The 23,170-nt window shown below is 41.0% G+C and overlaps 1 protein-coding gene across 1 annotated transcript in view; it reads left to right on the forward strand.

The window, feature by feature from the left end:
* Positions 1–224: 224 nt before the first annotated feature.
* TTLL12 (tubulin tyrosine ligase like 12) overlaps positions 225–23,170 on the forward strand; it is a 28,668-nt gene continuing 5,722 nt past the window's right edge. The window contains exons 1-12 of the mRNA XM_061472079.1: positions 225–449; positions 6,426–6,601; positions 8,668–8,866; positions 10,626–10,785; positions 11,413–11,546; positions 14,663–14,739; positions 19,010–19,126; positions 19,239–19,433; positions 20,987–21,098; positions 21,933–22,084; positions 22,169–22,250; positions 22,702–22,770. Coding sequence (XP_061328063.1) covers positions 330–449; positions 6,426–6,601; positions 8,668–8,866; positions 10,626–10,785; positions 11,413–11,546; positions 14,663–14,739; positions 19,010–19,126; positions 19,239–19,433; positions 20,987–21,098; positions 21,933–22,084; positions 22,169–22,250; positions 22,702–22,770 — 1,593 coding nt within the window. The 5' untranslated portion in view covers positions 225–329. The remainder of the gene's footprint in view (positions 450–6,425; positions 6,602–8,667; positions 8,867–10,625; positions 10,786–11,412; positions 11,547–14,662; positions 14,740–19,009; positions 19,127–19,238; positions 19,434–20,986; positions 21,099–21,932; positions 22,085–22,168; positions 22,251–22,701; positions 22,771–23,170) is intronic.

Raw genomic sequence — 23,170 nt, forward strand, 5'->3', positions numbered from 1 at the left:
CACTAGGAAACAACTATGCTGTGGGCAGCACCGCGCCACGAATGCTGTTGTTTTATTAAAGATTAAGGGCAGGAGAAGCACAGGCAGCACTCGCACCTCTTTAGCAGACTATGGCTCCCCCAGACCCCGTTTTCTTAGGGATGATGACAAGCGGCCGCAGCCCCCTTGAAGCGAGCAGCCACTGATCAACGCTCCCCCTCCCTTCACTCAGCGCTGAGAAGCTGCCGTTGGCACCGCCTCTCCCCTCCCTCTGAGGGGCGGCTCTTGCTCGGCGTGTTCCGGTCTGCGCCGGGGTGGGCAGTGGGAGTACGTAGTGATTGTGTTTGGACATGTCGGGAGATGCTGAGGAGGATCTGTCGGCTTTTGTCGCTTTGCATGGAGCCGCTCTTCGAGCCTCGGGGGTCCCGGCGCTGTACTGGGAGAGCCTGTACCGCAAGCTGCGGGGCGAGGTGGGTGACCGTGGGTCCCTGAGGGAATGGCGCTCAGGGAAGCCCTTTCGCCGGGGGTCTTTCCTGCCGAAAGGGCTTCCTCAGTGAGGAGGCGATTGCGGAGCTCTCTCTCTCTCTCAGCTGGGTCTTCCTCTCTTGGCTGGGTGAGGAAGAGAGCCAAGAGGTTGTTGCTCAGCAGGGGAGGGTGGTAAAAGCTGTGTGAGGGTCGTGTTACCGAAGGTGCAGGTTGGGAGTGTAAAGGAAATGGGAAGTATTGTGTGTAACTGGTTTCGTGTTACTGTTGTCAGCATAAAGCTTGAAAGCTTTTGGGGATGCAGGGAACTGGAGATCTGATGCTGGAGGGAGGCGATGACTGTGTCTTAAAGCCTTCAGCCCTTTCTGCCAAAGAGGCATTTGAAAAGGCAACAGTAGTAGTATTAAAGTCAGCACATTGTCACGGGTTAATGCATTGTGGTTTGGTTTGGGTCGGCTTTTACCTGATAGTTTTTTTTTTTTACTTTTTCTCAGTTCATTTCCACACTGGTCTACCCTGTTCTCAGTCATTTATAACTGTGCAGAGCCAGCTCGGTCAGCTCCTGTTGTGTAGGCACGAGTTACCTGTCTCAGGCATGTTTTCTGGGAGCGTTTTCAGCCGGTTGGTTTGTTCATGTATTCCCGAGCTGAGTAAAAGCTTTTCAGCCCTGTCAGAGAGCAGGGTGGTGGGGGAAGATTGTTCTGGTAATGATTCAGCTGAAGCTTGCACCGGGGGTCTCTGGGTCTGGCCCTGAAGTAAAGGAGGCTGGGTGGGCACAGGCCCAGGAGGGAGAATCCCTTTTTGCCCATGTTTTTAGCAACCATCTGCTTACTCCCTGGGGCTTTGTGATGAGGAAGGGAAGTGAAAAATAAGTTGAGGAAAAAAGAGTCATTTTGGACAGAGAGCTTGAAAAGACAGAAGTTGAATTTAGAAGGTTTTTTTCACTTTGTACATGGACAGCTGGCCTTAGTGGTGAGCAAAGCTGCCTTGGATTTGTTGGAGTAAAGGAACAAGGAACCAAGGAGGAGACACAACCTGAAACTGGTTGTCTGGAGACTTTGAGAGTGCTCCAGGGAGTCTGGAGGAGTCGACCTGGAGAAGGAAAAAGAATGAGGTGAACTTTCAGCCTGGTAGGAGATCTGGTGGAACCTCAAGGTATCAAGAGAGAAAGGAACTAGTGGTGGGGTGCCAGAGGGCATGATGAGCAGTGGAGAAACAAGAGAGGTGGGATAATACGTTTGAACAGGAAGTACAGGACAGTGGGGAAGGAGAGGGGACTATAATTTAACACCCATGTACAAGTAAACTAATCTGTAAATACCTGAACGCTTCTTTTCCCTGTCTCAACTTTAAAGTCAGGACAGGAGGGAAGCACAGCAAGCCATGAGATAACCTGAGTGTTTATAGTCAGGAAGGATCTGAATATGTTCCTGCTGCTTTCTAGCTGTTATGTGTCTGGTACTGCTAATAACAAGAATCTGTATGTATTACAGAAATAAATCTACATTAACTGAAGCATATGCCCAGTCATAAACTTTCTGTTGTATTATGCCTCCTAACAAGCATACATGCAAGTGATTTGGAGCAGGGAGCATCTTGTGCTCTGCTTAAACAAGAAGGGATGTGTTGGAAGTGGAAGGCATATGAAGCTGATAAGGAAACACAAAGTTGCAAGCTGTTGCATTGCCATATGCCAGTAATATGAAGTTGGAGGTAGCTGGCAACTTCAGGGGTCTGTGAAATTTAGAAGGTGAGACAATAGAGAGGAGATCCATGGTCCCAGTCTTTCTCGGGAGGCTAGGAGGGCAAAAGGCTGGATCCAGAAAGCATATACCCTAAGGTGGCAGCCTGCTCCTTCTGTTTCATTTTGCTTGCAGTAGTGGCTTCTTCTGTCCTAAGTGTTCCAGTGTGTGTGGAGAGAAAGATTTAATGACTTCAGCGTGCTTAGGAAGATAAATTAGGCTGCTGATGGTGCTTGTCTCTACTGTTGCAACTTCTGGGGTTTTCTCCAGAAGGGCAAAAGGGTATAGAGAAGACTGGGATGTCCAGGGCAAATTACTGTGAGGAATGCTGTGGACTGAGATGAGCTCTTGGGGAGGTAGAGACTGAACTGCGGTACCTTAGAACTGAGCTATGTGGAGTGGCTGGAGGAGCAGCAGTAAAGAAAGCAAAGGAGGTGAAGGGAAAGGATGAAAATGTTTGGGGAGACTAGGTAACAGAAATAACTAGGAGGCTGGAAATCGGTGCAACATGGAGCATTGCACGAGTTTGTTTCATGTGTGAGGGTGGGAGGAATTTTTCATTTGCCCTAACCTGCTGCAAAGATTAAAACTTTCTAGCATGGAACTTGGAAAATTTGCATCAGATAAAAATCTCTCTTACATCAGTGCCTCTAGAACCCAGCCCAGGCCGCTGTTTTCCAACGCACACACATGCTTCAGCAGAGTGAGTGCATTATGTAACCATGAGTTAAATTGGATTGCTCGTTCAAAACACAGCATATCTGTGAGATCAACAAACCTGCTTTTATTTATTGATCTTGCATTTAGCATTGGGTTTTTGTTGGGAGGCAAACTTTCCCGTGTTTCTGACAGAAACTTGAAAAACAAAACATAAGCATGTGTAATGTTTACTATAAGCCCTAGAATTCTATTTCCAATGTAGTGGTTGTTTTATATGTTACTGGTGAAGCCATGTATAAGCCTACCAAGTACAGTGCCTGCATCTAATTTAATTCATAATCTCTTTTTACTGTTCAGCCGTATGCTGAGTTATATGGCAGGCTTCTCTGTATAGCAGCAAGAGTTTTGTGGCGCTGGGATGTTGCTGGCAAAGGACTGCTTAGAGTTTCATCCCAGATAGAAATGAAGGCTTGTAATTAATTACTAGAAGGAATGCAGCCTGATCAATACTACTAGACTTTATTTTCCTGAGCAGGGGAGGGCAGCCTGTGGCCTTTGGAGCAGTTTGCAATAAGTCTAAAAGGAATTTGCTGAAGGTGCTTGTGCATGGTGATTGTCATGACATGTGCCTGCTTTGTTATCCCATTCTCTGGTTTGTTAGGTTTGTTGAGTCGGAATAGCACCTGTATATGAAGAGGGAGTAATTTTGCTCAAGCATGTTTTGCTCACCAACTGTTGTGCCACTGAAATGTGTTGCTCCCCCTTTGCTGTCTTCTAGAGGTTATTACTTACTCCGGTGGAGTGCTTCATGCAAGTTCTCCCTATTCTGCTTCAAGCAAAAGGTTATACTTTTGAAATTGGTAGCATGATCCTATCCAGTGTTCTTTTGCTTAAGTAGTTTAAAATTCCTTTAATGGAGCTGCTGCTGCATCAGTGGGTTCACAGTGTGACAGACCCTCAAAGGGAGGGAGGGAGAGAGGAGGACAGCAATGTCACCCACAGCCCATTCAACAGGCTGTATCCACACTGCCCACAAGGTGCTTCTGCCAGACCCATCAGTTCACTACTTCACTGTTTGTGTTATCAGTGGTGAATTTAAAAATCCAGCAAAAACCTTACCAAAAGCCTCTTACTAAGGTGGTCTTGAGCTGCTGCTCCAAGAAGTGCATATTGCTTCAGATGAGGTATACACCTAATCTGCTATTTCAAGCTTATAAATTCTCTAGGAGAAATTTTTTGTTAAGCATAACTCTGTTGAAAAGGTATTAAAAGTGGGGATTTTTTTTTTTTTTTTTGCTAACTGCAGCTGTGACAATCTCAAGCAGCTGATGCTTTGTTGAAGAAAGCATGGCTTAGGCAATTCAAAGTCCCTTCATTTCGAAGTCTTCAGTTGATACTTAATAAAATGTAAAGACAACAGCTTCTTTAGTTGTAGAACTTGATAATAACATCCATCATGGGTGTTTGGTAAATGGGTAGAGCCTGTGGTGAGTGAAGGCTGATCTCCGAGGCAGCAGCTGGCTCACCTTGTGTCCCTGCTCTTACAAGCTCCTCAAGACAAAATGTCAAGTGCAGAAAGCATGTGTAGTGGCGTGCTGTAGCAGGTGTCAAGTGGACTCCAGTGAATCACACTTGCAGTTTTACTTTCTGATGATTGCCAGACACTTAGATGAGGTTTCTTCTGCTGGCTGATGAGGTTGATAGGGACAGGTCTTGATCCAGGAGCAGGAGGTGTCACTCGAGGGAGGAGTGGAATTCGTGTCACCTGTTGCGGTTTTGTGCTGCCTGCTGTGGGCTGGGATTAACGCTTGTACAGTGGGGCAGATCAGGGAGCTGATCCAGATGGGGGCTAATCTGACAAAATAAATTGTGAGCACCACTGACTGCCACACAGGGAAGGACTCTCCCTTTTGCTGGGACCTGCCTGCAGTTACATGAGTGACTACAAATTTTACAGGCAACTGAGCAGAGACTTAAAGAAATATTGATAACTGCTCTTACAACAGCAAGAGGTGGTGATATTGCTTGCTGTTGAGAGTGTTGTTATCCTCTTCTCGCAAAGCTGGAAAACTAGGAATAAATTAGAAATGCTGGTTTGATACCTGCTGAACTGGAAGACACTAAGTCTGATTTTTTTTTTTTTTTAATGGGTGTATTTTTAACCTCCAGGGAGGTTGTTTACCCTAAGAAAAATGTGTATGTGGAATTAGCCAACATATTGTTGGCATCTTCTTCTTCTAACACACCCCCCAGCCTAAAGGAAAATACTATCCTCTGCTCCTCAAGGGAATTTCCAGCACTTCTCCACTTGGATCTGGTCTTTGAAACCATGTTGTGGCTTAAGATCTGAAGATGTTGTTTCCCTGCTGCCTTCCTCCCTTGCAGCTGTCTTTGGGCAGCTATCTGCTTTGTCTGGGTGGCGTTGCTTTGCGAACATGGGGTTGATTTCCTCACCCTTCTGTTGGTGCCTAGCAGAAATAGTTATCCTGACGGGGCACTCACATAAACAAATAAAAGCTTGTCACTGCTGCTGGGATTTTACAGCTAGTCAGTTGGTGATGTCTAAAAGTAATGACTTCTAATAATGTGGTGTCAGAGGCTAGGTGTACCTGGACTTGGCGTGTTAAACCAGTAATTCCAGAGGTCACACTTCTAAGTCTTTCTCCCTCCTTGCTGCGTTCTAGTGAGATCTGATAGAGGCAAATGATTTGTCTACTCCTTCCTGGTTCATTATGTAGTGTGTGAGTGACTTGGCGAAATAACTCTCTTTCTGAAAACATTTGAAAAGTCTTCCCAGGCTTTACAAGTTCTTTTTCTTCTGAAAAGCATATGTTCACTTTGAAATCACAAAAGTTGTCAGCATAGTCTTAGTTCTGCAAAAGGTATTCAAGCAAGATTGGCAAGATTTTGGGCAGAAGGGAAACTTGAGTAGACCTAGATGAAGGTGTTATGTCCAGCGTCGGCAAGCATGCAAGCAATTCCCTTTCAGCACATTCGTAGAGGTAATTGTATAGACCCTAACTTGCAGCAGTAAAAGGAATCTCCCAGTTCATCCAGAGGTGAGTGAGCACTGAGCATGGGCTCCCTTTTGTAGGGAAAGAAAGGGGGGGGGGGGGGGACATGCTGGGATTTTTTAACTGGTTTAGAGCTCAATTGGTAAAAGCTCTTTTTCTTCATGGATCTTAATATACTTTATCATGGTTGTGGAGCCTGGGTAATAGTGGGGTTTAAGGGTCTTAAGTTGTTTTTTAGCAAAGTTGAGCAAAGATGTTCTGCTTTATGATGAGTTAAACTAACAGACAATCATCAGTAGACCTCTTGGTACCAAAGAAACCAGCAAAGCTTCCTGCCAATATTAAATAAACTTCCCAAGCAAACAGTTCTATTAAATGAACAGCAGTATTTATTCTTTCACATTTTAGCTGTTAAGTTAAAAATGACATTTTTTTTTAATAGGACTGCAGTCCAAAAGTGTCTACAAGTGCCTTTCAGTGTTGCATTATAGATGTCAAGGTATTGCCTCAACAAGCTGCTTAATATTTTGTGTACTTTCCATCTCAGGTATTTGATGCTGGTGACTACTTCGGGATAATGCAAGTAGAAGAGGTGGATGAGGAGGAGGAAGGTGATGAAGAAATGGAAGAAGAATTGAAAAAGAAACCAAATCCTGGAAATGAGCCTTGTTTCAAAGTTATCGTAACAAATGAGAATGGGCTTCAAGCCTCCAATCCCAATAGGTGAGGAGTGATTTCAGAACTAGTGTTCAGTCTTTGAATAGTCTTAAATCCTAAAATTATATAGACAGTTTGCTTTAAAACTTGTTTGATCCTATTCAGAAATCCTCTTTTTTTTTTTTTTTTTTTTTTTAGTATAAGGCATACCTGCCTGTTTGAGAAAAGGTATATGCTATGAGGCACGTCTTGCAAAGGGTACTAGGAGTGCAAGTATCTTAATGTTGTTTCTTTTTTAAATCATGCAAGAAGATGCTTAGGAATTGATTTTAGTGGACTGAGGGAGAGAATAGGGAAAAGGCAACCTTGAAATTAATTCTGCAGAAATAAAACAAAACTCTGTATCTACAAGACTATGTGTCCTTGCAATTAAAAAACAAAAACAAAACAACAACCAAAAAAAAAAAACCAACCGCATATAATTGTGACCTTTACAATGTAAATCTGAGATTTACAAATCTCAGGTTAAGGAGGTACTAAGCAGCTTCAAAGTAATGGTCCATTGACTATTAAATTTCCTCCAGCTGGGTAAAATATAATTCAAGAGTGTCATCATGCGATTGCATGCTATGATGCATACATAATTGAATATATCAAGTTACTGTTGCCTTTCTTCAGAATCAGTTTACCTGTCATGGATATGAGACTAGTATGCAGCTAGGAAAAAAGTTGCATAAGAAACAACTTAATATTGCAACACAGCTTTTTGTGCTCTTATTGATTTTAAACATAGAACAGGCAATTTGTCATACATTAATAAACAACAGTGAGGTGAAGTCATCTTTGCTGGAGAGCAAAACACAGTTCTGCTCAGTTGTAAAGAATTTCTTTTGCCAGAACTTTTATACTTTTTTAGACTTTGGATGTTTACCCAAGACCTAAAATCTGGATTTAGCCTTGATAAGTAAAAACAACACAGAATACAGGTATCTGCCTTTACATGCCTGCTTTAACCTAAGTCATTGCCTTTTTAAATCTGAGAACATGCTTGAATTGTGAAGTTTGAAACAGTACCTTGGGTTTCTTTGCATCATTCAGATGTGTTTGTGAATGCAGGAGCAGAATACCAACACGCCTGTTCGTTAACATTTCCAAAGAGCTTGACCATAGCATTCTCTGGAGTCTTTAATTTTAAAATCAAATGAGGTTCCTTCTATATGTAGAATCTGAGATACAATAATCGTTCAAGTAAACTCGCTGTACGTGACAGCTGACACGTGTTCAACTTCCTGAAATACATGTGATGGGGTGGTTTTGTTTGGGAAGGTTGTTGTGGGGTTTTCGGTTTGGTTTGGGTTTTTTAGCAAGTAGAATTCAGATCTTTCTCTGACTTGGTTCAGTGAGAGGATGTAAGCAAAATGTGGAGAACCCTTCTGTTGGAGTAACTGTAGTTTCTGTAAAAATCGTGCAGCCTAAAGACAGGTTAAATTTGCCAAGGGAAGGTGTGCAAGTTGTATATGGTTTTGGTTTGGGTTAGATCAGTAATTCTTTTAAAATATCTTTTTTCTAAGAAGACTGGGGGAAGGGGATGAGGGACAGGATGACAGTCCCAAAAAAACCAAAGAGAAATAATCAGAAGTACTAATCCTTTTGTAACAGCACATACAGGGCTGGAGCTCTCCCCCTAGATGTGCAGATGGCACAGCTCTCATGGCTAACAAGGTCCTTGAATAATTTTGCAAAATAGTGTATTGTTTTCCATCTTTAGGCAAGAATATCAGGTTGATGCAGTGGAGTTAATAGTGATCAAAAGAGAAGAAACTTGTGTTCCCGGCCTTTAAAGGGAAATAGGCTTAGAAATAGAGTGCCCTGTTCTGTGTTTGCTCCTTGTTTTCATGAGAATACCAGCTAATGCACAATAAGCTTTCTACAACAAAAACAGAGTTAAGTTACTGCTGAGAAGTTCTTCCTAACCTGTAATGTCACTGTGTGTGCTCTGGGAGTGACTTCAGGAGTAAGAGAAGACTTAGTCATTGAACCATCTACAAAGAAGTGTAGCTCTTATCCATGGAACATTTGTCTGTGTACCTTTAAAAATGAACCATTGTAATGTTACCAAAATTCTCTTTCAGCGTTTTCCTCATTGACCACGCCTGGACTTACCGTGTTGAACACGCCCGCCAGCAGCTGCTGCACGTACCTGGCTTATTGCACAGGATGACCAACCTCATGGGCATCGACTTCCACGGAGAGATCCCAGATGAGGGCAGTATCGAGCAAGTGTTGCAGGAAATGTGGAAATACAATCAGACCTACCAGCTTTCTCAAGGGGTATGTCTCGAAAACCTCATTAGGATGCTAAACGGTTCTGAGCAATCCTGAGTGAAGACTTTCCAGTGGCTATTAACAGAGAGAAATTTTCAATTTAAAAAAATGAAAAAAAAAAAAAAGTCTTTTACAGGCATTTCAGGATAAACTTCCACTTGGAAGGAAAGCAAATGCCACATGGGGCTAAAATGCACAATGACTTGCTACCAGCTTTCTGATGAGGACTTTAAAGGGAGGTTTATAGGGAAGGGAAGAGTATGCCCCAAAAGAAGAGGGGGGTAGAAGGATGAGATCTGCTGCATGTTGTGTGTTTTCTACTCAAACTTTCTCATTGTGAAGGAAATAACCTCTCGTTAATCAACTGTCTCACATCAGAGTGTGCATCTTAGCTACACTTGCGGTTTTCCTTGCCTGTATATAATGCTTTTCATACCAGGAATATATCTACACTGTCGAGTAACTTCCCCGTTTGTATTTGGCAACTGGCATTAGCTCACCCTCAGGTGAGAACCAAGTAGCTTCAAGATGGAGCCCAAATGTTTCTGGGCATAGCTTACTCTAAAGGCTGCTACTTTTGGGTAGTGTGGATAAGATCACACCATGTTTGGTCTGTCTGCCCTGTGTAGTCCTTCAGCACTGTACCAGCATGTCTTGAGCCTTCGAGCACCTTCAAGTGCATGCATACTATTTCAGAGGAAACACAACACTCGGGCTTTAGTTAAAATCCCTTTTGTAGGGTCTGCAGAGTAGCTCCTAGGCTAAGTTCATGAATCCTTTGGGCCAGGCCCTGATTCAGAATGGGCAAGGCTAACCCTGAGCAGTGTGAGTGCGACCAGCCTGCTCTGTTAGCTCAGGGACTTGAGGTCAGTTTCTGGAGTGGGCATCTGCACTAGTTAAGGTATCAGCTTAGCTCACAGTAGTATTAGGCCTGAAAAATCCCTGAGAAAGAGATCTGATGTGACTGCTTTTTCTTTAAGTACAAGGGAGATCTGAGCAATATCTCTCATTCTTTCTACCCTGTGTCTTTGTTTCATGGATGTTTTGTGAGCCACATGAAATTAATTGTTACCATTTGAAATATGATTTCCTGGAAGACAGTTAATTCAACCTGTAGTTGATCTTGTCTTCTGTTCCTGTTTCTGGCACTGAGCTGCTTGAATATCTGAATTCTAATCTCTGTGCTCCATTTCTGCCTCTGTAAAAAGGCCACAGTAGTGCTACCAAGGAATTTAAAGTTTACCCATTCAGGATTTTATTATGTCAAGTGTGAAAGGAAGGGGTGCTTTGGTGATGTAGCCTCAGCACTCTCACGACCAGCTGTTGTGGCAGGAGGCAGTTCTGCTCTCCTTAACTCTTATGCTGCAAACTTCAAACTCCTTTTAGCACACTTATTCTGATAGAAACTGAAGGAAAACTAATCCTACCAAGCAGCCTTCTGCTGGTTTAACTCCTTGAACTAGCTAGTTTGGTACAGGGGAAGCAGGTCTGGTGGCAATAGCAGTAGGCGTTGCCATGAGAAAGAGGAATGGGACTGTGCAGCTGATACGGGAAAGTGGTGTTCCCAGCAGCAGCTGGATGCTAGGCTGGCTTAGCCTCAGAGTTGCAGGGATAAGAGTGTTACTCTATGCCTAAATCCTGCTCACACTCTTGGCTAGAGCAGGAAACAGAAATGTTGTAGGGGTTGCTGCCTGCACCTTCTGTCGTGAAGTGCTTTTCTAGCAATTGATATGGGCAGGATGTCTCACTCTCTTTAATCATACAGACTGCAGAGGAGAAGGTTCCTGTCTGGTACATTATGGATGAATTTGGATCACGCATTCAGCATTCAGATCAGCCTAGTTTTGCAACAGCACCTCTGTTTTATATGCCTCAACAAATTGCTTACACTGTTCTCTGGCCTTTGAGAGACCTTGAAACTGGTGGTAAGTGTGTGTTGAGTTTGCTATTTGGGGGTTTTTATGCTCACAATAGAAGACAGGCCGTATTCTCACAAATTATTCACTTCACAGTAAAACAAATATTTCAAGACCAAAATGACTGCATACTTTGTAATGCTATCAAATTTTAAAGTTCTCTGCCTGATATTTCCATAATTTCTGTGAGATAGACACCCTTGAGTTGAAAAATTTTGCTGTTTTTTTGTTGACAGAGAACTTAAATCTTGCATCCCTGTCTCAGTGAAACCACTGATTCAGTCATCCAAGAGTTTAATAAAATTTCCTGAAGTGGGTGTTTGTAGCTTTGAGCTGGAAAATCAAGTACTGTAAGTTAGGAAATGCCAGGCCAGCAATTTATTCCTGTAGTCTTTGAGGTAAGTGTTCAGTTGTCTGAATACACTGGCATAAGTCAGCTGGTTTCAGACTAATTTTTGCATCCTAAATAATATCCTTATCAATGTTGTAAAATTAGAATTAATTAAAGCACATTTAACTAACAAAAGGTTGTGGTATTGTTAACTGTTCAGCTGTGATTTTTATGATAGGCCATGAGGAAGATTTTCAGTGGAGAATGAAAGGCAGTTCCTAAAGGTTCTCCTTGTTTTGCTGCAGACGAAGTGACTCGTGATTATGCTTATGGGGAAACAGATCGCTTGATCAGGAAGTGTGTTCTGTTACCATGGGTGCCTACTGAAGTGTTGGATGTCAACTGTTTTACACCAGAGCCATCAGATGAGTATTACCAGGTATAATTTTAAGAATTAAATCTCATATTTCATCTCTCAAGATGACGCAGTGTCTAAAAGGCATTGCAAGAGTTCTGATTTTTGCCTCTTTTTAGGCTTAAATATTGATTCAGAATATAGCTATTAAATAAAGTGTGGTGAGTCAAGAAGTGTCTTAGATATAATTTTTAACTGTTTAAAAACTGAAGCAACATAAATGAGTTCAAATATGCTACTGCAGTATTGCATAATGTTTTTATAAGCATGCTATGAGGTACCGCATAGGAGGTACTCATCTTCCAGTTATGTAGTTGGTATGTTTTCTAATAGGCTTACTGATTGAATTTGTTATTGTAGCACCTCTGGTCAGTCTTGAGTTACAGAAAGACTTGTTTTAGTATTTTAGGAGTGGTTATATTTTTCAGCCCGGCTACTCATTTAATGTTGCGGTTTAGAACCATGAAGTATTGGAGCAGGGACATCTTTAATTTGATGGCACCGTTATAAAGTTCTATCTATTGTGTTTTGAGCTCTCCTTTCTGCTAAAGGTTTGTGATATTTTTTTAAGGGTGTGAAATTTATGTTGTTTGGAATCTCCTTTTCATGAACCAAGCCTGCTTGAGATTCCTTTTTAAGAAAAATGAAGAAACCTGAAGCCTATGAGGATGCTGTGCTGACCACTAACAGCATTCACAGTGCAGCATCTAAAGATGAATCTGTAACCCATCTGTTTCTTATGATAGAAGATATGCAGAAAATACTGGATCCATCTTGTTATTAACAACATCTAGTCAGAACTGAGGTTAACCTGCTTCTGCCAAACAAAGGTATACATTCAAAATAGGCTGTCTGTAACCTAAGTCAGATTGGTTGGTTGGGATTTTGCATTTTTGGAAGAGAGATAGATGTGTTTTGCATTTACAGATGAGAAACAACAATGTACCCAAAGTTGATGCCTTACAGGTAGTTCTCTTGGCAAAAGTGTCTGGATCTCAGATAAGGCAATTCTTTGCATGTATGTTAATGCTGTTTTGGGATGATCAGATCAAGTTAAAGAACTGTGTGTGCAAATGCGTGCAAAGAGAATCCTCTTTTATCACCCTACCTTAAAAACATCTTCTCAAAGAAAGGTGTTGTATTGTGTCTCTGCTGCTCAGCTGTTCAGAAGAGATGACAGCAAAATATTAATACTGGAACTAACCAACAGAGCTTTCTTTTACTCTAGCATGTTTAGCTGTAGATTCAAGTTTTAACTGGTGACAGACCAATGAAGAATAGTTCAGGGCACAGCATATCCTTAAACACCAAAAGTGAGATGCCATGGGAGAGATACCATGTTGCGACACTTCTAATTCCCCTATTTTCACAGAAGCAGAGCTGCATGCACAAAAACATACAGACTACTTCAGAGATCTGTTTACAGCATTAATATGTGAACCAGCAGTTCTGCAGGGAAATAAAATTAAGTGAAAATGTTTCCAAATGTTTATGCAAGTCATACAGTTTCAAAATGGTTTGCTGCTATTGCTGTGCAGTTTCTGCAGCTGCTTTGCTACTGTGGGTAAATAATCATTTGTTGTTAAATGGGCTGTTGATTTTTACTGTAGCTAAGGATGTTATATTTTTTACTCTAGTTTTGCTCTAAATAAACCTGAAGGCTTCACTGTTCTATTTAAAAGTATTTCACAGTTGTTACAACAACATTGTCTTAACTTTTACCTGGTTTTGTTACCTAATTCTGGTCTCCAGCATAGACCACAAAGCTTGTAATTTAAATGGTACTGTGGGTAAGGATTGGGCAATGATTGCAGAAACTGGTGTCAGGGAAGGCAGCTTTTAATAAAGTGTGTGGGCTGGAAGAAGTATCTCTTGGGATACTACAGTAGTTGCTGTTCTGCAGTAACTCCCCATATTCAAGTTGTGGAAACGACAGCAGTGAATCCCCTGGTGCTATTCTGAGAATTGTAGTCATCTTTTAAATGTAAGGCTTACATTTCTTCCTGTTCTTAGGTAACTGCAGGAATTATTTTGTATTTGTACTGTCTAATCTGTCTTACAAAGTGATGTCTCAGACATTTCATTATGACTGTGATTTTGTTTATTCTTCCCAGTTCTGTATGGTTGTATTCCCTGTAAAAGCCATAAAGGTGAAGAGGTATGACTGTGGCTGGACAGACATTTCACCACTGCAACTTGCAAGGGCCACCTGCAGCAGCTGGAATTCTGGGAGCTGTTGCAGAACACCAGCTTCTCTGGTTTCTCAAGATACACTTTTCCCATTCCAGAGTTTCTGCAAGCTGCTTGCTTTGGCAGGGTATCAACAATGATCCAAATGTGCATTTGCTTTCAATAGTCAGAGGTGGTGTAAAGGTGGAGTGAGATTTCTTTTCTCCCCAAGCCTTTTGCTTATTTTTACAGGAGCAGAATTAGGCTTCTGCCTCCTATAACCTTTTTAGTTATCTGTAATAATAAAAAAAAAAGATTAAATGGCCAATTTTCCATTTCATTGGAAATACACCAACTTTGTCTCTTACTGCATATGACCATCTATGATTTGATGTTTTGTTAATATTTAGGAGAAATAGGAATTTCTCAGCATGCTTTTGACAGTATTGATAAGCCCTGGTCTTGAAGCCATATTTCTTGTGCCTCTTTTACTAATAGCCTCTTACCTCTGTCTTCCTTCTGCCTCTGCTTTTGAACTGATTGTTTTTCCTGAGCAGCATATTACACAGCATTCACAGGATTCACTTGCACTGAAAACAGTGGGCTGATGAGACATGCAGGTGGACCATTGTTTTTACTATGACTACAAATGCACCTGTATATATGTAGTAAATACTTACATGGAGATAAGGAATTGCAGAAAATGACCTGTAAAGGTTTGCAATTTGAGCAAATTTCAACAGGCTTTTGCTAATAAAACACTTGGAAAAACTTTGAGTCATACTGAATATTTTACCTGTATCTTCCCCTTAAAGATTGTGGGTTTTTTAATCACTTCTTTTATAAATCTGATTATGCACATTTTAAAATTCAGTTTGGTCGAAGCAGCTGTTCATATCTGCTGAATATTGCAGAGTTTGACCTGAGGCTGTTCATCTATTCTCTGTTTCTTTTCTTGTTGTTTTTTTCAGGCTATTTTAGCAGAAAACAAGGAGAAACTGCCTGTAGCAATAAGCCCACCACTTTATGACAAAGACAAAGTTTTCAAGTACGTATCTGCAAACAAAATGCTTTTTTACCAGGGTTAAATGTAATGATTGCAGTGTGCTAAGGCTGAACGGCCTTTTCGAGCATCAAATACCAGAAGCAACTCGCAGGTATGTTTGTATGTAGCCACTTGCTTCAGATTCTGACTTACTGGTTCTTGTTGGATTCTTCAGAGTAGGTGGATTGTCACAGATGTAGTAAAGATGAATTTTAGTTTTTAAATAAGTGCCACCTTGTGGGTGGAAGAGAAATTGCATAACGTTGTAATGCTTTTCACTAACAAGTGTCACTGAAGTGTATGAGAGAGACTAAAAACCTCTCTTGCATTACAGCATGTATATCCAGCAGGGTACATGTGCTTCTCTGTGCTGCGTGAATATAACGGACTATTCACTTTCTTCAGATGAGATTGCCAAACAGGAATCTTGCCAAAACCTGGGATGTTTTAAGTTGGATATGTGCCTAACTACAAAAATGGAGTATATGCTGTGAAACTATTTCAGAAGAAATCTAGAAGAGCATTGCAAAGATAAGAGATTTTAGTGACCAAAAGCAGTGGCACTGCATGGCTAGACTGCCTTATTACTAGTTTGTTCCAGAAAAACATACTGTGACATAGAATGTGCTGTGAGTCACCCTCCAGGGTGTTTGTTGTCTGACGCTGGGATCCAAATTCTTGCTTGCAGTGATTTACTTAAGAGGTGGCATTAGGCTAAAATGTATTTGGAAGGTATTCTCACACCCCAGCCTCTTTTGTTGAGAGAACTCGTTATTCACTAGATTGAATTGACTTGAGAAGAACTACTGAAAATCAAAGTCACTGAATTAGGAGGTATTTGTTGACTTGCTCACTGATAGTCTAGGTTTCATTATGTAGTTGAAATCTCTGTTTACAGACTGAGGATGAGCAAAAGCTAGTTTTTCATCCAGTGTACTTGCTTCTGTTTCAGATAAGGGAGTCAAAGGTAAATGCATTCCGATAGAGGTAGAAAGAAACAGTGAGGATGTTGGGGAAATGTACACTTATTTTTCACTTTATCTTGCACTGCATATTTCAGGTGAATGGCTTTTACTTCAGGGAGGGAAGGAAATACATACCAAATCTTTGCTGCTCTGAATGTTATCAACACCCCTGTCCCTGTACTCCTAGGGGTTTTCCTCTCTTCTTTGTCTAGTACCTGTCTGGAGAGGAGAAAGGGAGAGAGCTTGACCTCTGCAGGAGGCCAGAAGGTCCTTCTTGTTGTGTTCTGAATTTCATCTACTAAAGTTCCTCTAGGAGCAGGGTAGCATCTCAGAGTCCAGATGACCTAGTGGGAGCTACAGCCTTCCAGAGGCAGAGAGGCCTCTGGAAAAGGTTTAAAGTTTTTAAGGCTGCCACCATGGTTTGGCAGATAGGAATGTGTGAAGCTGGGTAGATGTGAGTAGCCTGTTAATGTGCATGCTCTACCTTGCGCATTACCACTGTTTTAAGGATTTCTAAGAAATTAAATGCATGAAGTTGCGAAGTTCAGCACCAGGGACGAATTCTTAGTCATCTTGTTTCAAAGCAGAGCTAAAACAGAGAATGGGAAGATGAAATAACTGTTTAACCTGAATCCTGAAAAGCAGGGAAGCAAGTACGTGTAGTTTGATATAGCAAAATTACAGGTTCGAGTAGGTCTTGTAGCTCTCCTGCCTTAGGGAGATTGTTCTGTCCAGCTGTGCTCATTGCTGGCTTGAGAAAAAAGTGGATAAAAGAACTAAATGTTTCAAAGACAAAGTTCATATGAAAAGTCCTTTCAGTTTGTGCTGGGCTTGATCGTCTGTTGATCTTCTCTTTCATGTTTCTCTTTGGCTACATCAGTCATTTTTTTGAAGATGCCCAAAATTGCTGGTTTTGAGATGACAGCTCTCTTTTGATTGGTCTTGTCAGCTCTGTGCTTTGGGAGTTGTTTCTCTAACTGCTTCTTAGCTTTAAATACTTTGAGTAAATTAAGTAAAATCCAGAATGTTTTATCTTACTTGCACAATTCCACTGAATAATACCTTCTTTAATACCAGACTTTATAGTATTCCTACCCAAGATTTTATTATGACTGCGGCAGCGAATCATTAGGAAGTATGGTTAGCTGGCTTCATTCATTCATTCAAGTGTGTCATCAGTACTAGAATGAAAGGTCCAAAATGCAACAGTATTGCAGTGTAGAGGTTCTGTCATTTGTCAAACTCTGAATGGGACTTGGTGCATTTCTTACCTGCCTGTATTTTTATATACAGATGTATAGATGTTGGAGTGTGTGTTACCAGTTTAAGTAAAACCAAGAGAAATGCCATGGAAGATCCTACATGCTCCTTAGATAACAAAGGAATTTTCCAGTAGTTGTCAGGCCTGGTCTTGTAGTCCATGTTCTTCAGGGCAGAGGTCTTGACTTTTTCAAATGTATGCATTAATATTGGGTATACTGAAGTACCTGCGGGAATCTGACCATCAAAATCAGTGCTTATATAGTGTTTCTATGAAATCTTCATTCCCAAAACTAAATCATCTGCCTTCAAAAGCCTTTGCTATCCCAAGACTTTTATGGTAAGAGGATTGGTTATAGAATGGATGAAGTAACTGAAAAACTTTGAATGAGTGGAATGGCCTTATTTTCCCTCTTATCTTGACCTCCATCAATTTATTTCAGTGGTCTTCCTGCACTTAGTGAAGATAGATTGAGCTCCTCTGCTGCTTTTGTGCCGCATTTTTGCGTTCTTTAAGGAAGTCTTAAGATACGTAATCCAGAGTGCTCTGGCACATGAGGTCAGTTAATTCAGAAGCAAGACTTCAGGATTAAGAAAGCAGGTGATTTATTGTTAATAGGAGTAGCACCTCTAAAATAGCATGTATAGCTGTAAGCTACTGGAGCTGGGGTAGTCTTTCTGGTAGTTGTTGATACTATATGTTACAGAAGATACCAGTATCTTCTGTGTATCTATAAAGGCAGCTCAGTGTTTAGTGGGAGATTTTTTACAGAGGAGTCCTAGTTTTAATATGTTACTGGGAGAAAAAGAGTACCAGAACCTTTCTTTAAGCCTGCTGTTTGGAGTGTATGAATGCAGGTCACTACCTGTGTGGCATAGGGCTTATGCAGAGCATTGAAGTGCATTAGCACTAGGGAGACACAGATTTTTGGATGTGCAAGAGGAGGTGACCTCTCACTGAATCCCTGATCTGTGTAAAGAATGCTCAGCTCTCCAGCTGAGAAAGTAGAATCACAGAATCATCAAATGATGTCTAGGGAATGATGTGTAATAAGATTTATTGGACTTACCAAACACTGTCAGGCTCTCCAGGTGTCCTTCCATGCTGTGTAAGGCCAAATGCCTTGTCCTCAGGCCTTTGTTAGAGCAGTATTTTTCATACTGTTGCCTCTTTTTTGACTGAAGTAAAGGAATTTGCCACATGGGTTATGTTTTCATCTGGCCTTAAGCATGGATTAATCCTTTGTAACACCCCTGGGTTATAGTTCAGCCTCATCCTTAACCTAGTTGGAAAAATTGTGAGAACCAATTGATCCATTGATGAACCAAAGGTTTCAAAGGTATTTGCAGTAGCTGCAGCTGGAAGGGAAGAAAGCCGTACTGTTTTGACTCCCAAAGATTTCCTACTGAGTTACGTCCACTAATTTCAGTAAAAACCTTTTTTTGAACTTTTAGCGCATTCAAGGTCTCTGGTAGTTCATATGCAGATGTGGTGTGGATTTTTTTTAATGGGGCTGGGAGGGAATCTGTATCAAACCTCAAAGTTGTGTTTACTTCCTGCACATATGTAATGTACATACTTACATATGTTTTGATTGTTTAGAAATGGCTGTGTGTGAAGTTCTAAACAAATGAAAGTAGTCTTCTGAAGCTACTGAGTTAAACTGACAAGATTTCTATTAACTTCCTTCTTCTGGATGACAGAAGGTTGATTTTTAAAGCTCTTCCAGCAACAAAGGCATTTAGGAGGGATTCTCTCTCATTTGGGGACCTTTTGTATAGAATTCATGTTAGTGCTGCTCTGTCAGGGAATCATTGTCTTCTGAATTGCTATTTTTGTGACATTTTAGAGCTAAACTGGGTTTGAGATTTCTATGTTTAAATACTTTTTTTTTTTAGTCTGTCCCACTTCAATTTGAAGTCTTGTATTGGTAGAGCATAATTCCTGTAGAAAGCCAAGCTTAAAACTTTTTTCTGTTCAGGCACAAGTTGATCAGTTTCAGAAACCAAACTGATGTTTTTCTTCATATGCCTTTTTCTTCTTCTAGGGTTTTCACAGACATTCAGCAAGTCCTCCACAACCTGACACATCCCCGGTTTGTGCTCACAGACAATGAGGGAGAAGCAGACATCCTCTACAATTTCTCACACTTCAAAGATTATAGGTTGCAATTGTTCCCCTGATCATACAAATTCTTTTTTTTTTGCTATAAAAACTGTGTTCCCAAAGGCATCCCCAACCCTCCCCCTTCACCCAACAACTTCTCTGTTTTGCAGGAAGCTAAGCGAGGAAAGGCCTGAGGTAATGTTGAATCAGTTCCCATGTGAGAACCTCCTGACTGTCAAAGACTGCCTGGCATCTATTTCTAGACGAGCTGGAGGACCAGATGGACCGAGATGGTTGCCTCGCACTTTTAACCTCCAAACAGAATTGCCTCAGTTCATCAGCTACTTCCAGCAACGTGATAGAAGGTGGCTCCACTTCCTTGTTTTGTGTTTTCTTGATCCCACTTTTCCTCAAAACACTAGTAACCTGCATTTGGTGCTTGACAGCCGTTACACCACCATGAGTTTGCTCTGGCTGCATTTATGTTCAGGTGAATTTTACCTGGAATATGTGAGCTTTTTAGGTACTTTCATTAATGTAAAAGTAGTTAAGCAATGCATTTTGAAACAGAGAAACTTGATTTGAATACAGAAGGCTATTGCTTTTTGTCTGGTCAAGATCTTGCCTCTTGTATTTAACAGATAGACAAAGGATCAGAGCATGTTTGCAACATATGTTGGTGATTTATTTTTCCAGGGGATGAGCAGCAGTTTTTCCTTCGTTTAAGCAAGAATGAAAATATTTAAAGTACTTAGGTTCTGTAAGGTTGTGAAAGTAAAATTGAGTTTTAGTTGAATTAGCCTAAATCAGTTGTGGATCTTTAGGGTTTAAATCCACGTTCTTTCTGCTGCTGCAACTACCTTCGAGTGGATGGAAACGGAGATTTTTCTTTTGGTAAAAGAGAAAGAGAGCGATAGGGTACTGCTAGCGGAATAACCTCTTATGCCTAGCATGGAGTATTCTGGTTGAACGGTTGCTGCTTTGGTGATACTTTCTTATGGTGCCACCTGCCAGGAGTCTCATTTGGCCATTCTTTGCTCTATGTATTCTGTTATTGACTGACATTACCAGCAGAGAGCATTCTTTCCACATATCCTTTGTGTGTGGTGGTCTGATTGCTTTTTAATATCAAGACTTGACAGTGGATGCAGTGGCATGTAGAGAATGGGAAGAAGGGGATAGGAATTTTCAAATAAACAAAACAGACCCTCTTAAGTTAACATTACTAACTTCAGCTCACTTCATAAGTTTATCATGCAGCTCAGGAAGTTTCTCCAAATGCTTTAGTAGATGAGGAAAGGAAGGCATCAAGTTCCACCATGCCCTTACTCAGAAAGACACATTGAAAGACCAGCATGTTCTGGTTTTCCTCAAGGACATTTCAAAGAATTTTGCCTCTTGAGGTGACTAGGTACTGGAAAGTGAGAAGATGGTGGTGTGCTTTCATTTTCTCACAATATGAACTGTTGAGATACTGTGTGATTTCTTCCCAAAGAGATGAGTTATAGTGTTACTTGGTATGAATGATTTGAAGGCATTATTGGGGAATCAACTTGGAAAATTGGATGGTATCATGCCAGAATGTTCTCAGACTCCTGGAAGAATGATTTCCACACCGTGACCTGAGCATGTTCATGATGATGCTGTTGTTGGGTTGTTTTCCCCTTTTGAAGGAGTCAAGTTCAGGAGGAAACCAACAGTGAGAGCATGCTAGGACCTAACTGAAAAGATCAATGCAAGCTACCACTGCCTTTTCTCCTCTTTATGCCTAAGGCCTACTGCTCCCAGCTGTCAGTCAAAAAGTCCTTAGTTCTTGCACTGCAACGCACGCTATTTTTTCACAGATCAGTTCAAGTGGATGTTCAGACAGATGAATGAGGTGGATACTTACAGGTGTTGGCTTTTCTTTCTGTCTCAGAGGCGAAGATAATCACTGGATATGCAAACCATGGAACTTGGCCAGAAGCCTGGATACCCACATCACCAACAGCCTTAACAATATCATCAGGCATAGAGAAAGCAGCCCAAAGGTTAGAGAGCATGGGTTTGAATGTGGTTTAAATGGGAGAGCTGAGAAACCTGCTTCGTAAAGGAGGTTTGAAAATGCAGAGAAGGGAATTTATTTTCTTCAAAATTCATATGCTAGCCAGAAGCAGAGTTTCAGTTAGTTCAGAACTGATTGATTCAAATTGGTCAGCTCCATTGGTTGTAGTGATAAACTCAAGGAGCCTGGTGTTTTCTTATTTAGAGAAATAAAACTTGCCCTGACAGTAATGAATCCTCCAGTGTGATGCAGCTTTAACACTAATCCTCAGACTGGCAGGTGAACGCATATTAGCTATAGTTAATGTTGGTCGTAAATTGTGGGACTTTATTGCTTCTGTCCCCTGGTTGATCATTACTGCTGATCCACAGCTCTGCACAGTGGCACAAAGCACTGTCTTTGCCAGCAATAGATGAATCATGGAGGTTTTTACAAGGAGTTCGCAATATGTGGTCATATCTCATAGTGTCACTTCAGCTTTGTTTCAGTTAGTGTGTGGACTGCATGTATTTTCTGGACTGCAGGAATGCACAAAGAATGGCTTCACCTTTCTAGTGCAAAACAAGGTTACCAAAATCATAAATAAAATTAACATTGATTTTTTTTTTTTTAAATGAGTATATCTGGCCTCTACTTCCCCACCCCAGTGTCAATGAGTTTAATAAAAGGTGTCTGTTTGGATAACAACATTGTGTATTCATGCACATGCCTAAAGAGAAACTGAAATGCATAAAAGGATACCTTTAATCAAGATCTGGTGACTCTTGGCTTTCATTTCAGTTGAATTATATTTACTGTGAATGGTTTTCCTTTGTTGTAGGTAGTGTGCAAATATATTGAGAACCCAGTCTTGTTTCACCGTGAAGATGTGGGGATGGTTAAATTTGACATCCGTTACGTTGTGTTGCTGCGGTCCATCAAACCACTCAAGCTGTACATCTATGATGTGTTCTGGCTGCGCTTTTCAAATCGGTAATTGCCTTCACCCCGTTAGGGTGGAGGGGCTCAGAATTAAACCTGATAGCTCAGAAACTAAGGAATTGTTTTATTTGCCAGGGCATTTTCACTTGATGACTTGGATGACTATGAGAAGCATTTCACAGTCATGAATTATGCTCCCGGTGTAACATTAAAACAGGTAAGCAAACAGTCCAGAACACTCCTCACTTTTCCGTCAGAAAATCTTCCAGTGCCTCTTTTGTGACTATGACCAAATAGCCTATTTGACATTCACTTAAACAAGCAGTCAAGGTGGTGGAAGTACCCGAAGCAAATGCTTCCCTAGACTCTTCCCTACTTTGCCCCAGTCATCTGTGATTATATGCGGTAATACAAACTAACATCCTGAATGTAACTCACATTGATAGACCAGTAAAAGAATAATTGAAATGGCTGGTTAATAGCTGTCAAGTGATCTTTATGAGAAGAAATACTGTAGCAAAGAAGGTATTCAGGAACTGTCTAATTCTATGGTTCTGTACCTGGGTTTGCGTGAGTGGAAAAATGTATTCAGTGTTCCATTCTCTTGCCATCTGATTGCTCAGTCATTCCCAACCAAAACAGTCTTTGATGTTGCTAAACTGTTTTAGGTACACTGTGAAGAATTTATTCCTCTGTTTGAAAAACAATATCCTGAATATCCTTGGGCAACAGTACAAGTAAGTCAGAAATTCATCTTTCTTGTGTAAATGTTTATGAATCCTTTTTTACCCATCAGATTAGCTTTTCAAAAAGTGTTGGGTTGCATGGTTGGTTGTTTTTTTCCTCATAAAACGCACTTCATGTCTCTCGGTTCCACAAAGGACATCAAATATTAACCTTTACTTCAGAAGCTTTTTTTAACCTAGTGCAATTCCCCCTCAGAAATTTTGTTGTTAGCATTTGAGGGGTTTATTTCATTGTTAACACTATAAAAATTCTTTATATTTGAGTTGGTAATGAAGCCAGTCCTTACTACCCCCAGGAGTCTGGGACAAGAGTCTTCATGCAAGTTCCATCTTTTTTTGCAGAAGGTTGCCTGTAGTCTAAGCCTATGGTTGTGAAGGTTTATTATCTTAT

Source organism: Pezoporus flaviventris, unplaced genomic scaffold (genome assembly GCF_033815535.1).
Source record: "Pezoporus flaviventris isolate CSIRO_AGI_PZ_B2104156 unplaced genomic scaffold, CSIRO_AGI_Pfla_v1 ptg000070l, whole genome shotgun sequence".
Classification (NCBI taxonomy): Eukaryota; Metazoa; Chordata; class Aves; order Psittaciformes; family Psittacidae; genus Pezoporus; species Pezoporus flaviventris.